This window comes from Tachysurus fulvidraco, chromosome 11 (genome assembly GCF_022655615.1).
Source record: "Tachysurus fulvidraco isolate hzauxx_2018 chromosome 11, HZAU_PFXX_2.0, whole genome shotgun sequence".
NCBI lineage: Eukaryota > Metazoa > Chordata > Actinopteri > Siluriformes > Bagridae > Tachysurus > Tachysurus fulvidraco.
The window spans coordinates 9,089,172-9,103,748 of NC_062528.1; the positions used below are offsets into that span (position 1 = coordinate 9,089,172).

The 14,577-nt window shown below is 34.2% G+C and overlaps 1 protein-coding gene across 1 annotated transcript in view; it reads right to left on the reverse strand.

Moving 5' to 3' along the window:
• Positions 1 to 265: 265 nt before the first annotated feature.
• LOC113661226 (pregnancy zone protein-like) overlaps positions 266 to 14,577 on the reverse strand; it is a 16,659-nt gene continuing 2,347 nt past the window's right edge. Inside the window, exons 2-34 of the mRNA XM_027175242.2 lie at positions 12,820 to 13,000; positions 12,518 to 12,674; positions 12,360 to 12,412; positions 12,097 to 12,117; positions 11,820 to 11,985; positions 11,653 to 11,737; positions 11,326 to 11,452; positions 11,123 to 11,231; positions 10,889 to 10,998; positions 10,604 to 10,774; positions 10,266 to 10,496; positions 9,919 to 10,131; positions 9,632 to 9,781; positions 8,733 to 8,858; positions 7,160 to 7,271; positions 6,828 to 6,966; positions 6,406 to 6,631; positions 6,182 to 6,308; positions 5,148 to 5,269; positions 5,010 to 5,061; positions 4,814 to 4,897; positions 3,322 to 3,498; positions 3,155 to 3,230; positions 2,887 to 3,043; positions 2,702 to 2,776; positions 2,333 to 2,495; positions 1,850 to 2,040; positions 1,542 to 1,757; positions 1,261 to 1,382; positions 951 to 1,032; positions 765 to 833; positions 507 to 612; positions 266 to 421 (exon numbers count right to left, since the gene is read on the reverse strand). Coding sequence (XP_027031043.2) covers positions 381 to 421; positions 507 to 612; positions 765 to 833; positions 951 to 1,032; positions 1,261 to 1,382; positions 1,542 to 1,757; positions 1,850 to 2,040; positions 2,333 to 2,495; positions 2,702 to 2,776; positions 2,887 to 3,043; positions 3,155 to 3,230; positions 3,322 to 3,498; positions 4,814 to 4,897; positions 5,010 to 5,061; positions 5,148 to 5,269; positions 6,182 to 6,308; positions 6,406 to 6,631; positions 6,828 to 6,966; positions 7,160 to 7,271; positions 8,733 to 8,858; positions 9,632 to 9,781; positions 9,919 to 10,131; positions 10,266 to 10,496; positions 10,604 to 10,774; positions 10,889 to 10,998; positions 11,123 to 11,231; positions 11,326 to 11,452; positions 11,653 to 11,737; positions 11,820 to 11,985; positions 12,097 to 12,117; positions 12,360 to 12,412; positions 12,518 to 12,674; positions 12,820 to 13,000 — 4,237 coding nt within the window. The 3' untranslated portion in view covers positions 266 to 380. The remainder of the gene's footprint in view (positions 422 to 506; positions 613 to 764; positions 834 to 950; positions 1,033 to 1,260; positions 1,383 to 1,541; positions 1,758 to 1,849; positions 2,041 to 2,332; positions 2,496 to 2,701; positions 2,777 to 2,886; positions 3,044 to 3,154; positions 3,231 to 3,321; positions 3,499 to 4,813; positions 4,898 to 5,009; positions 5,062 to 5,147; positions 5,270 to 6,181; positions 6,309 to 6,405; positions 6,632 to 6,827; positions 6,967 to 7,159; positions 7,272 to 8,732; positions 8,859 to 9,631; positions 9,782 to 9,918; positions 10,132 to 10,265; positions 10,497 to 10,603; positions 10,775 to 10,888; positions 10,999 to 11,122; positions 11,232 to 11,325; positions 11,453 to 11,652; positions 11,738 to 11,819; positions 11,986 to 12,096; positions 12,118 to 12,359; positions 12,413 to 12,517; positions 12,675 to 12,819; positions 13,001 to 14,577) is intronic.

Here is a 14,577-nt window from a genome sequence, read left to right on the forward strand (position 1 = left end):
TGGTCAAGATAAATTTTTTTGACTAAAACTAGATTAAGATACCTTGAGGTTTCCTTTGACTAAAACTAGACTAAAATGACGAGACTTTTAGTCGACTAAAACTTGACTAACAAGAAAAGAGATGTGAATAACTAAATATGACTAAAACCAACAAGGAACATTTGGCACATTTAATGTGTCTTCTAAAAATGATAACTCACAAGATGTTTGTCAAAATGCCTGTACATTCACACTGTGAAGATTTTCAACACAACAGCAACATATAAAGAGTTTAAAGGGTATTTTTATTTCAACAACAAAAATTCTTAATGAGAAACGAAGACCATCAGACAGCAGATAGGCAAAGGATTTTTCTGCATCTTCTGTCCCAACATAAAACCCTACACACAGGGAGAGGTGTACTCTGTCTCAGACTCGTCACCTGGATGAAATATGTTTAAAATCAGTTAATGATAAAAACATAGTTTCAGTAACTGCTTAAATAATGCAATCCTAGAAAATCTTACTTGTTTGGTAATAATCGTAAACTTTGATCACTGCTGGCTTGAGATTCTTGACAGGAAGCACCTGCTTAGTGTGTAGCTCATAGTCTATAGGAAAATTCTTTTGTAGCTGTTGGAGACAAAGCAGACATCATATAGTAAACACACTAAATCATACATGTTTATGTGTGTAATAAATCATACAAACATGTTTCTTGGGCAGGACATACTGCACAGTTGTAATATAGGTAATGATAAGTATCGTATATGCTATCCCGTTACCTGTTTGATATACATCATAATATGGTCATCTTTAGAATCAACCCGTTCAACCAAAAGTCCTTTTTTCAGCTAAAAAACAAACAAAAAAAAAATTCTACTGTTACCATGTCATTAAAAAGGCTTTTGCATGTCTGTTTATCTAGACATGTATATTGCAGAAATCTAAGCAACGTTCCTACTCCTTACTTCACCAGGATCTGCTGTGAACCCTGATAAGAGTTTTATGTCCACTATGATCATGTTAGTGCTGTTTAGTGTTCCATTATATCTGAAAAAACAAAAGTCATTAACTTCAGCAGTATCCACAATAATAATGATATCAAATGAAAAAAACATTATTGTCCCTGCAGGATAAAGTGTAATGAGAAAATAATATTTTATATATATATATATGAAATACTTTACAGCAATCGACTGTTTGCTTATACCATGAAGGCATCAATTACCTGTTCTTTTCATTCTTTGCGACAAAGATTTATCACACATTTATTCTTACCCAACAGTGAACTCCAAGGACAAAGTGTGTCCATATGATTTTGTGCAGTTTCCCTCAGTCTTTGCTGTAATGCTCAGTGTACTGATTTCAGTAGGTGTGGGGACATTGTAGAAAAGTGATGTCTGCAAGCAGGGATTTAATTTAATCAACAAAAAGCAATCAATGGAAAACATATTTTGAATAGACTTTAAAAGGATTTGTTGGGGACCCTGGGTAGTCAGTGCTTATACAATCACTTTATTAAAATGGGTTGTTAGACAGGGAGCATAAGATGCACTGACCTGCACTGATACACAGGTGGAGCCCTTCACATCAATGCTGTATTTACCAGGAACATCCTGCAATGATCTTTCTTGGTACAGTAACTTGTTGTTCTGATTCACATCAAAGTTGTGACTGTGTCCATCTGCTGACTTTACAGTTACTGTGCTAGAGCCTTCTGAGCTGAACACTTTAGTGGAGTACAGAGCCAGAGCTTGGAGAGCCACGACTGTGTCCTGATTAAAAACAGTCCTTTAAATAATGCTATACATCGATTCATCACAACTGCAGAACAAACAAAAGGGAACAATGCAGTTTAATCGGTTACCTGGGTGGATGAAAAGCCTCCATAGGGATTTTGCTGTTTCACGAGCCAGCTGACTATCCTATTACCGTAGCCCAATTCAGCAGCAGTGATTTGACCTGTAGTGAGAACAGCTAGGAGCACGTAGGAACTGATTTCCACTGACAATGAGCTGGAATCATCTAATGCTGACTGAGACCAGTGAAGACGACCATCTAAAATAAAAGAATTTCAAATCCAAAAGCAAGCATTTAGAAAGCAACTTTTACTGTCATAAAACTCTGTGGCTCTTGCAAGGCTCAGTTATGTCATAAATTTTGTTTGTCTGTCCTAAAGGCTTAGAATGTGGCATAGTTTAATCCATATACTGTATGCTCCTTCATACATAGTTTGCAATAACTTTTTTCTATTTCTAATAACTACATTCAGTAATTTTACTCGCAGAAATGTAGTTTGTTGCATTTATTACAAATATTAGTGTTACAAATTCTTCCAATAATTCTGTACCTCCTGAAATGGCAACGTCATCCAACTCTTTTAGTAGCCGTTCCCGAATTTCATTCTCTCCTGCCAGACTGAAAGTGTAGGCCAACAGTGCAGTGGTGTAGGTGTTTGTCAGGTTACCAATAGTAGACTTGAGGCACAATAATCCATTTTTTACAACAGGATTCTACAACAAAAAAGTGCATAAATCATTATCAGAAGAACTTATCAATTAAGAGGCTGGAACAAATATTCAATTTAACCACCACAATTTATCTTTATTAAATCTGTACTCCCCTGGCTGAATTCATGAATGTGAATGAGATTTAGTTTAGATTCATTGTTTTGTAAATGTAACAAAAATATGAGATGTGAATAGTATCATGCTCTTACCTGGACTGTATTCCCCAATTCTAGCAATGATGCAGTGATGTAGGCAGTAATAGTCACATGGTCATTTACACCACCCTATAATACGTTATAATGATATGCATGATATGTCAATATAAATGAAATTAAAAGAATGATTCAGAAATTTGTTTGTAGTATGAACTGGCCTAGTAACATACAGTACGTACCTTCATTCTGTTATTGAACAGATTTCCCTGTTGTATGAAACATCCATCTGTTCCCTGCATTTGTATGAGCCATTTCTTTGCACTGTTAATGATTTCTGGATCAATAAAGATGTAACGTTGTGCTTTGCCAAACGTCCTCAAGACAAAAGCAGTTAACCTGGTGGAGATGTATTTGTAAAAATATTTTTGTACATTCCGGAATTATATAAAAATTCATAATAACTAATGCACACTAGGTAAGTGATGGTATGGTTTAAGAAAATCTTACCACGTGTTCCCTAATCCCCTGCCAAATGTGCTATATGCCCCATTTATATGTTTATAGTTAAGTTGCCTCTGGTATCCTGTGTAAAATCAAATGATTTTAACTCTAGTGCAGAAGTCTGTTTAGAATTAATAGTAATGACTGTAACAAGTCAAAGAAAGCTCACTGACCACTCTTAAGTAAACCAGTAGCCTTCTCACGGATATCTGTGGTGAGCTGCTCAGTGTTCTCTAGATACTGAAGAATGTAGATATTTGGGGCGAGAAGAGCAATGTTTTGTTCTCCACAGCCATATGGCATCCTTAGTAGGCCATCCAGATTTTTTAATGCACGGCCAAGTATGTCTCCTACAAAAGAACAGAATAATTGATCTGTTTAGCTAAAAAAATGTTTGACAAAACATATAGTTGTTTTGAATGTATAGAAGCTCCATTGCACTACTTCTTATTTAAACTAGAAATGTATAGTTTTGAGTTCAGTGCCCAATAGAGAGGCTGGCCTTGCACTTCCTTATACTGCAAAAAAAAGTCAGTAGAACACAGACAAAGTATGATAAACAACATTTAAGGTTAGATTAGATTAGGATTGTAAACTAGGGTTCATGGATATCCTCACATTGGCCTTGATTTTCATAGAAAATAATTATAGCTCAGATTGTCAGAAATTATATAGGACTGAAACTGTAAAAGAGCAACATATTGAATAATTATGATGAAATTTAATATCCAATCAGTATTTTGTGTATTTTCTATTGAATATATCTGTAACCCATGTAGCACGAGTTCCCTGTGACAGCGCCAGACCAAGGACCCAGGACAATGCTGTTCCAACACTTCTGGTAAATAAATGTATACAAATTTATGTAGCATTTATGTCAATTTCATCGCAAAGCAATGTGTGCTCAGCAAGCACATTTCCTTTATAATACAGTGATGCCTCGAGATACGAGTTTAATTCGTTCCGTGACCTTGCTCGTATCTCAAATTGCTTGTATCTCAAAACAATTTTCCCCTGTTCTCTTCACTTCTCTTTGCCTTTTTTGTCACTCTTTCCTCACTAACATCTGCATGTCGTTTTAATAAAAACCTGTCCGGTCGGCATATCGGATGCGGTGTAGTCGCACAAGTTAAATTTTTTAACGGATCCAACGCTCAAAACGGATCCGAAAATTACGGATCTGCAGATGGTCGGCACCTCACGCAGCGCCTTTGCGACTCTAATTAGGAAATGAATGACCTCCGTTTTACCGGTCTTTGTTTGTCGTGTGCAGAAGAAAGGCGGAGTTAACCGAGTGACATGTGGGAAGCCGAGACTTTGGAAACAGAGCACACGTGGTTGTTGGGGATCTTTGTTTCGGCGGCAGCGGCTCGAATGCTCGTATCTCACACGTGGCTGTTGGGGATCTTTGTTTCAGTGACGGTGGCTCGGATGCTCGTATCTCAAAAAATTGCTCGTATCTCACGGCAAAAATTTGGTCGTATCTCAAAAAATTCGTATGTCAAAGCACTCGTATCTCGAGGCATCACTGTACTTTGTTGGAGTTCTTATTGAAGCATGTTGTGTTTGTTTGTATTCTTTAGCATAAGTGGGTGTTAAGACAAATTCTTTTTTTATCCTGTTGTATTTATTACTTTTTTCTTTCCTTAATGTTATATGTCTTACCAAGGACTGAAACAGAAGCTTGTGCTGATCCCGCTATTATGTCCTCAGGAAGAATCAGTTCCAGCTCTTCTGAAACACTGTTGCCTGTTTATAAGATGAAAGTCAACTCCATCAATATTGAGCAGTAAAACCTTGTATGCATCATTTGTAAACCAACCAAATGAAATTCAACTGAAAACATATTTGCAAGTCTAACCTTGTGGGCATAATAACCAACTCTGGCTCTTTGTTTTCTCAGTTCCTTCAGCCTAAAGGGAAATAATATTATTAGATCATAACCTAACAAAGAAAAGGTTTACAGATTTAAAGTTACGCTTTTTTACAAGACACTGACCTTTACAATTAGTCTTCGTGTAACTGTGTCAATACGGCCTCTCTCTGGAACACTCACTATCTCATTATCACACACAGTCTGAGATTGTTCTGCCTCTGCACTCACTGTCACATTCAAGACTCCTGTATAATAAGAGGTGAAAAAAATATGGCAAATATAATTAAAGAAAAGTCCATTGAAGCAAATATGTGTTTATGTAATATTTATAATATATAATTAGGTAAGAAAAAAAAACAAAAACAGAGTAAAAGTCACAAGGATGAGATATTTTTATGTCCATTGGGCTACAAATGTCCTTAAGTCTCCAACATAAATAATGTGCATTGGACCTCAGGTCTACAGATTCAAAAACTATGCTGTGTGACACCATATGTTATGTTTTGTGTTATTTTTCATTGGTATCGCTTTTTACATGTTATTTCTGTTTCTATTTTAAGCACATTATGAAGATATACTCTGAATTAAAAAATGCATTTTGTTCATACAATACATTTTTTACTCATCTTTTAGAAGCTTCATGAAATTTTATCCATTTTAACCATTTTGAAGTTTGCATTTTAACCATTAAAAAGTTGCACACAGTAGGGCTACAAATTTATATATTGTTCATGTACTTTTTACATCTATACATCTTTATTTATATCATATATTGTACATGATCGTCCTTCGTGACTATTTGGACAACTTGTAGATTCATACTTTGTAGAGCTTTAAATCTTTGCTTCATCAAACCAGTGACTGTGCAGATATATAGCTCATGAATGTACAGTGTAACAATATACAACAACAACAACAACAACAACAACAACAACAACAATAATAATAATAATAATAATAATAATATTTTGCCACTACCTACAAATATGCACTAATTTATCAACATCATATAATTATAATAACGTAAATATAAAAAATAAATCTTTGTTTTTACCCAACTAAAGCTATGAATAGGCCTGTATACACTCAAACAAGGCTGGCACTGGCAAAAGAAAATATAGAGCTCCATGATTATGAGTCTGAAATTGTTGACTGACCAAGCACAGAGGGAATCAGAGTCCATTTGAAGGTCTTTCTTCCATTTGCACACAAACAGGATGAATACTCGCCATCAGAAGATTTTTCAAGAGTGTAGTCTGAGGAAGGGGCTGGAGTCACTTTAACCTGTCAATGAGACACAGGTGATTAATTTACTGTGCATCTCAAACGTCACAATACTTGTAAGGATCTAATCTCAGAAATAAAATAAGAAATAAAATACCATAATGCATTTGGAAAGATAATTGAAGACAGTGGCCTTCAGCTCAAAAACCTCTCCACGTATAATGGAGTAAGGCAACGAGAGCTCCAGGAAGAAGGGCTGAAACACAGTGAGCTGAACAGGAGGAGCGAGACCCAGACCTATAGAGGACACGCAGAAAGCCTCAGTCTCCCAAGTGGTGATGGTGTCAGGAACAGTGAGAGGAAGCTGTACAGATCCAGAGTCCCTGCGGAGAATCACTGTACTCAATTTCTGTTACATATTGTCAAAAAGACAACTTGAATTGCAACAACCATTGTAGAAACATGCCTTATCTGAGAAATAAGTACATTCACGTTCATTTTTGATATCTTGTATCTATAATAGATTGAAATTCAAATAGTACATTGCAGACAAATTTATAAATATGCTGATTCACTAACCCCACTTCAGACAATTCCCATATCCAAGTTTCTGGGAAGATTTTGCGAACTGTCTCAATGGGTTCAAAATCTGATGATGCAAAAGGATGATGTATGCCACCAACACCAGCACTACCTCCAGGTACTGCCATGTATTGCACTGAAAATGAGCAAAAACATAAATAGACATTAGTGTGTAGTAACCTTTTGGTCTATGAGACTAATTAATACAAACAGAAAAAGAGCTACCCACATAAATCTAATATATCAGCCATACCCAACATTTATTGTATTATGTATTATAATGTAATATACATAAAATATATACAGGTATATATGAGAAAGTGTATTACTTAATGATGCACCATCACATCCATTTCGAAATATGTGATATTGCTTTCCTTTGTACATCAAACATTTTGGTTCTCTAACAGCCAAATTTGTTGCCATCTTCAGCCCCGCTCCCTGTAAGATGATAAGATGATACAAAATAAATCAGTGTAGTGAATTATAAAAATGACTTAATAAACCAAATAGTTTCAAATAAAATAAAAATGTAATATGTAATATGAGTAATATGTAAATAAAGAGAATACATAAATGTGAAGAAATGAATTTTTTCCCTTTTTCTAAGCACCTGTAGGATGCTTTCTATACACCTCAAGCAGTTTTTATATAAATTCCTTGAAGTAATTAAAATACATCAGAAGAAATTGCCAAATAAATTATTTTGTCAGGATTGCCAGGAAAGGTTGGCACTGGGATCCATAGAGGGTGTATGTGTTGCTTTTCACACAACACCTGTGGAAGCTGTTGAAGGTGACATAAATCTGGATTGGAAATTTTTTTTTGGAATCCTGGTATAATTCAGCAAAGATGTTAGAATTGAAATATTGAAATATACAATCCTATATTTATATATACAATATATAATGCAATCATAGTCCTATAGACAGGCTTAGGATCGGTTCTGATTTTGGTAAAAAGCCTATACAGAGGCCATTCACACATGGCATTAATATGCATCCTGGTTGATAAGATAACAAGTGGACAACCAAGAAACATAGCCATAAACACCTGACATTATAAATGAGTCTTCACTGACCACTTGTGATCAGATTTCATGCATTGTTTCAACGAGTGGAAGATTGTCCTGTAAATACCCTCATATTAATACTATGCCTAATGTTAACTTATATTCATTATTTAATTTCAAAAACAATTTACTTTGACAGAGAGCTAAAATTTCAATACCTTGTCCAAATACTGTGCCTATATATTTCTAAATATTTATGCATTTACACATGTCAAAAGTATGTAAAAAAGTAGACTTGCAAAACCAATGGATGAATAAACCCATGGTGATCTAATGTACGATAAAGATGCCACATAGTTGTACAGAGAACAGAGCGTCCAGATTGCACAGAACATTTTAGGTTTTTATTCCCATGTCAAATAACACTGTTTTGTGCAGTAATCTTCATATTATTATTATTATTATGAGTTATTTGAATCATATTTTTAGTGAAACTGATAAAAAGGTATTTTATTTTTTACAGTTATTATAAATAATATTATTAATAGTAAATCTTGCTTCTATTACTGTCTGCCAATCCCACCCCAAAAAGCTTGAGAATGTCACACATCTTGCACTTGTTATTGTTCATGTGACACAGTGATTTTTATTAACCACATTTTCATGCAACCCTGATATCAGAGCTTGTATACATGAATCTCATAGTTATTTAAGACCATAAAATGATTCACCAGTACCCCAAGTGAACCAGTTACATAATGGCATATTTTGCAAATACTATTTTCTGTTACTAATGATTTACATCGTAGATATGTTGTTATACTGTTATAACATCCATACACATTTCAGTAAACAGTTATGCAACATTTTAAATGCAAGCTGTCATTTACCTTTAATGTATTGTAAGCAAGGTCTAGCAACACATCCCGTCGAGGTCTTACATGCAAGCAGCCTTGAACATCTTCAACCCCATATGGATATTCTGATAACGTTTTCACTGGCAACAAATTAAATATCTAAGGGAGACACAGTTTGTCTTTATAATAAGATAATGCAATACATCTCAAAATACACAAAAATTACTTTGTGGCATTGTGCATGTATGATTACATTTTACATTAACATTACAATTTTCCTGAGCTGCCAATCAAACTACCATGCATGTCTTTGGACCGGGGGAGGAAACCGGAGTACCCGGAGGAAACCCCGAGGCACGGGGAGAACATGCAAACTCCACACACACAAGGCGGAGACGGGGAATCGAACACCCAACCCTGGATGTGTGAGGCGAATGTGCTAACCACTAAGCCACTGTGCCCCCTTACTTTATTTAGTTTTTATTTATTTATATTACACATATGTTATTGTCATAATAAAATGGTTGAATGTTCCAATATAACAATAGCACTAAATATGGAATAAAAAGCGTAGGGCAGTCAAGGCAGAGCACTGCAAGCTGATTTATGATTTACTGGCTACAGTAGTAACAATGTGTATAAATAATTCCTGGTCAAGCTTTATCAAAACATATACTGTACAATGACAAATTTACCATAAAAATGTTAATGTATTTTAAAAATTTTAAAGCTACATTTTTGTTACAATCCGATTTGAGGTTAGGTAGAAAAAAATATAATTACTTTAAATTATTTTGTATTTATTTTTAATAAAGTTTACACTTAAAGGGCACTAAATTTTACACTTAAAGGGCAATTTTTTTTACACTTAAAGGGCACTAAACAGGCTCAAAAACTTTATATGTAAAAGATTTAGTAAATCTTAACTCCACCTTGTCAGTGTCTAGCCGTTTGTTTGACTCCAAGATTAACACACTCTGATCTATTGCACTGAGGCCACACAGTGACCCAGGATGAGCTGAGACCTCAAGAGTGTTCTTCTCACCTGGAACTGCTTTAGAGGGAGAGAACTGTAGCGAAACCTGGAGTCCACCAAAGAGAAAAGTTTCCATATGTTCAACATTCATGTAGAGTCGAAATCTAATACTCAATAAGTCAATAACTAGTAAACATTAAAAAAAAAAAAAACATCATCAAACCTGGAAGGTGCTACCATTACCTTATTTCTGAAACACTTTTCAACATCAAAATTCCTTCTAGCTGCAATGACGTTCTCACTGGGCAGGACAGAGTACGCCACAACCTGCACTACAGGAGCCAGCTCAGCAAGAACAGATAATTTAAATGATGTTTTTCCTTTTCTGAAATCTGTAGATGCTTCCACTTCAACTGTCTCATGCCCATAATGAACTATGACTCCTTTAGACAAAACCTGAAATAGAGAGAGAAAAAATATAATAATTATCCAGTGTATTATATATGGAGTTACTGCAAGTTAGATAATGCAGATGACAGAAAGTAGTGCAGCAATCTCAAAAATCATACAATTTTACTGCATGTACTTACAATGTATATAAAATCAATACTGTAACTTTCAGTAGTTTCCCCAACAATATAGTAGTTAATTGTTATGGGAATTTCTGCACCACATTTAAATGGTTCTTCTGAGCTCTCTATTGACAGTTCACTGTACACTGGACTGTAAGGTGTAGCAGGTTGGAGCAGATGTATATGTGTCTCCGCAGTTGAAAATAATGGTGTGTTGTATTCAACTGTTTGCTCTGTATAGACACTTGCCTGGATAACAATGAAAAAGAAACAGAATCTTTGATTTTAAGATTTAAATGTAATATTACTTTTTTTATGATGATCATTTTGTGAGTGCTTAGGTCAGCATATCATACCTTCAACACTATTTCTGTTTTAGGATGTTCAGGTGATGCAAATGAGAAGCTTGCTAATCCATTATTATCTGTAGTGAGATTGAGCATTATCTTATTAGAAAACCAGTGACCTTCTAAAAGAGACACCGTCTTGTTAGGAATTGGTGTTCCACTGTAGGTAGTAACTTTAATCTGTTGACCAGAAAAAGTCAAAATGCTGTAAATTTGTCAAGGCTGGCAAAAACCTCACAAATATGATAGAAGAATTAGTGTACCAAAGTAAATTTAAAATCAAGAAAATCTTACTTTTCCTTCTATAAGTTTCTCCCGTTCAAAGGTTTTTGGTAAATCCACAAATTCCACTTTACCAATTAGGTATGTGAGTGATATGATTTCAGATTTTGCCATGGAAAATTCTAAACAAAAATAACACTATTTATAACAGAGTTTTATAAGTATTATAACTTTAAGTTAAAAATGAACAATTAGTGTTTAATGTCTCCCTTATCTCTGTTCTGTTGAGATCTGTTACTGACTCACCTGTTCCTTCCTCTGTCAGTGTAACAGTAACATGAAGATTACCTTCAAATTCAGAATTCATAAAAGTTGACACATTCAGTACATGAAAGACACAACCAGTCTGACTCATCTATTTGGAAAACATAAAAACAAATACCAGGTGAGAACTTTATCAGTATAGAGATAAAAACATAATGCTCTTTAATACAGTGTTACTTACGCACCTTTACGTTATCATCCATGCATACTGAAATCACTTCATGATTCCAACGTTCATAATTATAAGTCCGCTTAAATTTATGACACACTTGCACAAGTGCTTCCCCAGGTACTGGCTGTCCATAAGTGTACCTTAAAAATGCACAATCATTGACATTGCAGTAGACACTGATTTTTTCGGGCTAGTTTGGCATGTCCTGAGTATTCACTGGATGTGAATACTATATTGTTCATGAATTATTTTGTTTTAAAAATATGCAAAATGGTTTAAATGTAAAGAAAACATGAAAAAACATTTTTCCTCTTTCTATAAATTTAGTGGTTTTACTCACTTTCCACAAATCTCCAGCTTCAGTTCTTCCTCTACAACACTGTGCTCATTCGGTGTATTCACTGTAATCTCAAACTTGGGTAAAACTAAAAGTTAATGCATATTTTTATTACAGTGGTTTGATATGTGTCAACAAATAAAATGTACTCTACTAGTAGTGTAACTTACCATACTTTTCCACCTTAAAGAAATGTGAGATCTCCCTTTTTTCTATTTTAGCAGTTAGTTTATATTGTCCCTGTAGAGCTTCAGCGTTTAGATCATGAGAAAGCTGCAGTATCAGACCTTTGGAGGACACATTCATCCACTGACCAATCCTGTTAAGACGATTATCCTTTTTATTTAAGAAAGAATTAAAGAGACACAAGCGAATGTGTATAAACATTAAAAGTGTTCAACAAAAATTCCAACAAAAAAAAAATTATCTATAGTTTCATTTACTTACCTCAAGAATTACTGAACTGTACTGTAAATGAGAATATGACAGTTTAGATATGACAATTAAGAATCCTGTACATTATCACTCCAGATTTATTTATTAGAAAATCACTATGAAACAATATATTACACAACAATAGGTGCTAAATCAATCTGTGCATAGAAAAAAAATGACATTACAGACTCTTCTACATACAACAAATGGATGATAAAACCTGCCATTCTAAATTAAGTCAATGCACTTAAAGACATTGAGACATTTTCTCCTACCTCTTGTTCAAGGGGAATAAAATTAGAATCCATATTGACAATTCTGAAATTCACTGTTGAAAAACAATGTTAAAGAAATGTTTGAGCTGTACCATCAGCAACAAATAAACCTTCAGTAAAGAGTTTAAGTGACATTAAGTATTGCAGATATGAATTACCTGTTTGTCCTGGATTGTAGATGGGTTTATCAGTCTGAATAAATACCAGTGTGTTGTAGGATTTAAACATCACTTTCTTTTTATCTGTCATCTTAAATCTTTTCCCTTTGACTTCTACTTTGATCTCCTGCACTGATTCACCTTCAACATTTGGAGCCTGTAAGGTGTCCATGTTGAATAAGAACAATCAATACAGTATAACAACAACAACAACAACAACAGTACCACCAACAACAACAACATCAATAATAATAATTATTATTTTTCTTAATATTATTATTATAGACTGTTTGATTCCTTACCTGAAAATTAAAGCAGTGGTGAAAGTCCTTTTCCACTGTTTCTTGTAAAAGAGTTCTTCTCTGGTTGTTGTGAACCAGAAGGATGTTCATTTGCAGAGTCTCATAAGGATTCATAAGACTTGCACACAATTTAGCATCAGAGCCAGCCTGTATTACTGCAGGAAATGTCACCATGAAATATCTGAAAAAATGCACAAAAACAATGATCATTTGTGCAAGTGCAAGATGAACTATTCTAGCTAGGTGACCTACTAAAGGTGTAATTCGTAATCTCCTAAACTCAACAATCACTACTATTGCAAAAGACTATACACAGTGTCTTAAGAAGTGTTGTGCTAGTTACTAAGAATGAGTAACTAGGTACAGTTACTAGTTACTTCAACGCGTTAGAGTATTAGTTACTGTCAAAAGCTTAAATAAAAAGTTAAATAAACTTAAAATTATATGAAATAATGTTTAAGTCACAGATAGGTATCACACAGCATATTAGTAACATCTAAAATAAAGCTACATACACCACCTTTTTGTCTATAGAAATAAGCTAGTATGGAACACTGCACTAGTACACTCTAAAAAATAAAACGCTGGCTCAACTTTAAAAAAAAAAAAAAATTAAGGTAACAATTTGCATGCATCTTTTTAAGTAGCTTCAACTCAGTCATTATTAAGTAGATTTCATGTACCTTTTATAGTTAGACTAACCCAATTTGTTTAGTACAACCAACATGATTTGACTTAACCTCTAAGAGCTTAATTAAGTTGAAACAAGTTTTGGTGATATTAAGTGGTCAAATTACATAATTTAAGCTATCCTAACTTCTTTATTTTGATTCTATTCTACTTAAATATGTCCATGCAAATTGTTACCTTAATTTTTTTGAGTACAAGTAACTTATTTCACTTCAGTCAGGAGAAATAACACAGCAATTCCAGTTTTATGATGAAACTGGTTTATTATAAAACCAATGTCAACTTATGTACAAGAAGAGTGCTTTGACAAAACAATGCTTTGACAAAAAGATAATTATCCAGGACTAAAGTATTTTTTTCAAGTAAAGTCAAGTAAAGAATCAAGTATTTTTCTGGTAGGTACATATCAGAATAAAATAAAATAAAATAATAACAATAAATCACAGAGAACCTGGAAAATGAATTCCTACAACAGACACAATTGCCAACTTATTGGGTCCACCTAGCTGAAACTAAAAGTTTTCTTCCTTTTTTTTAATTTTTTGCAAAGTATTAAATTTTACCTTCATCACATAAACTACAGCCGCCATAAAGTCTCAAACAAATACAACACTGTAACCTTCATGTAAAAAATTGTCAAAATTACAGCTTCTGTATGTGTATGCACAACAAAACTTTTATTGTTTAAAGACATTACCTTCGGCCTAGCTTTCAGACCATCCAGCTCAAGAATTATTTTCTGAAACACCTCAAAAGTATTTTTTAGTTCATTTATGTAGCTGAGGTTGAGAGCATATACCAGCCCTAGCAGGGCACAGGCTCTGGATACATCCAGGTCTTGCAGGACTTCCATTCCCTCAATAATAATACTGCCGTTGGCTGGGTCAAAATTTGTGGCACCTCATCATCCTAAGTAGATCAAAATCAATGTCAGTGTTTTAAGTCAAGGAAAGGAACAGGACATTAGACACATGAGTTAAATCTTAGGAGTTAAAACTTACTACACATGAAAAATTGCAAACTTAAAGAAATGTGTCAGCTGCCTAACCATCAAACATAATGCTGCAG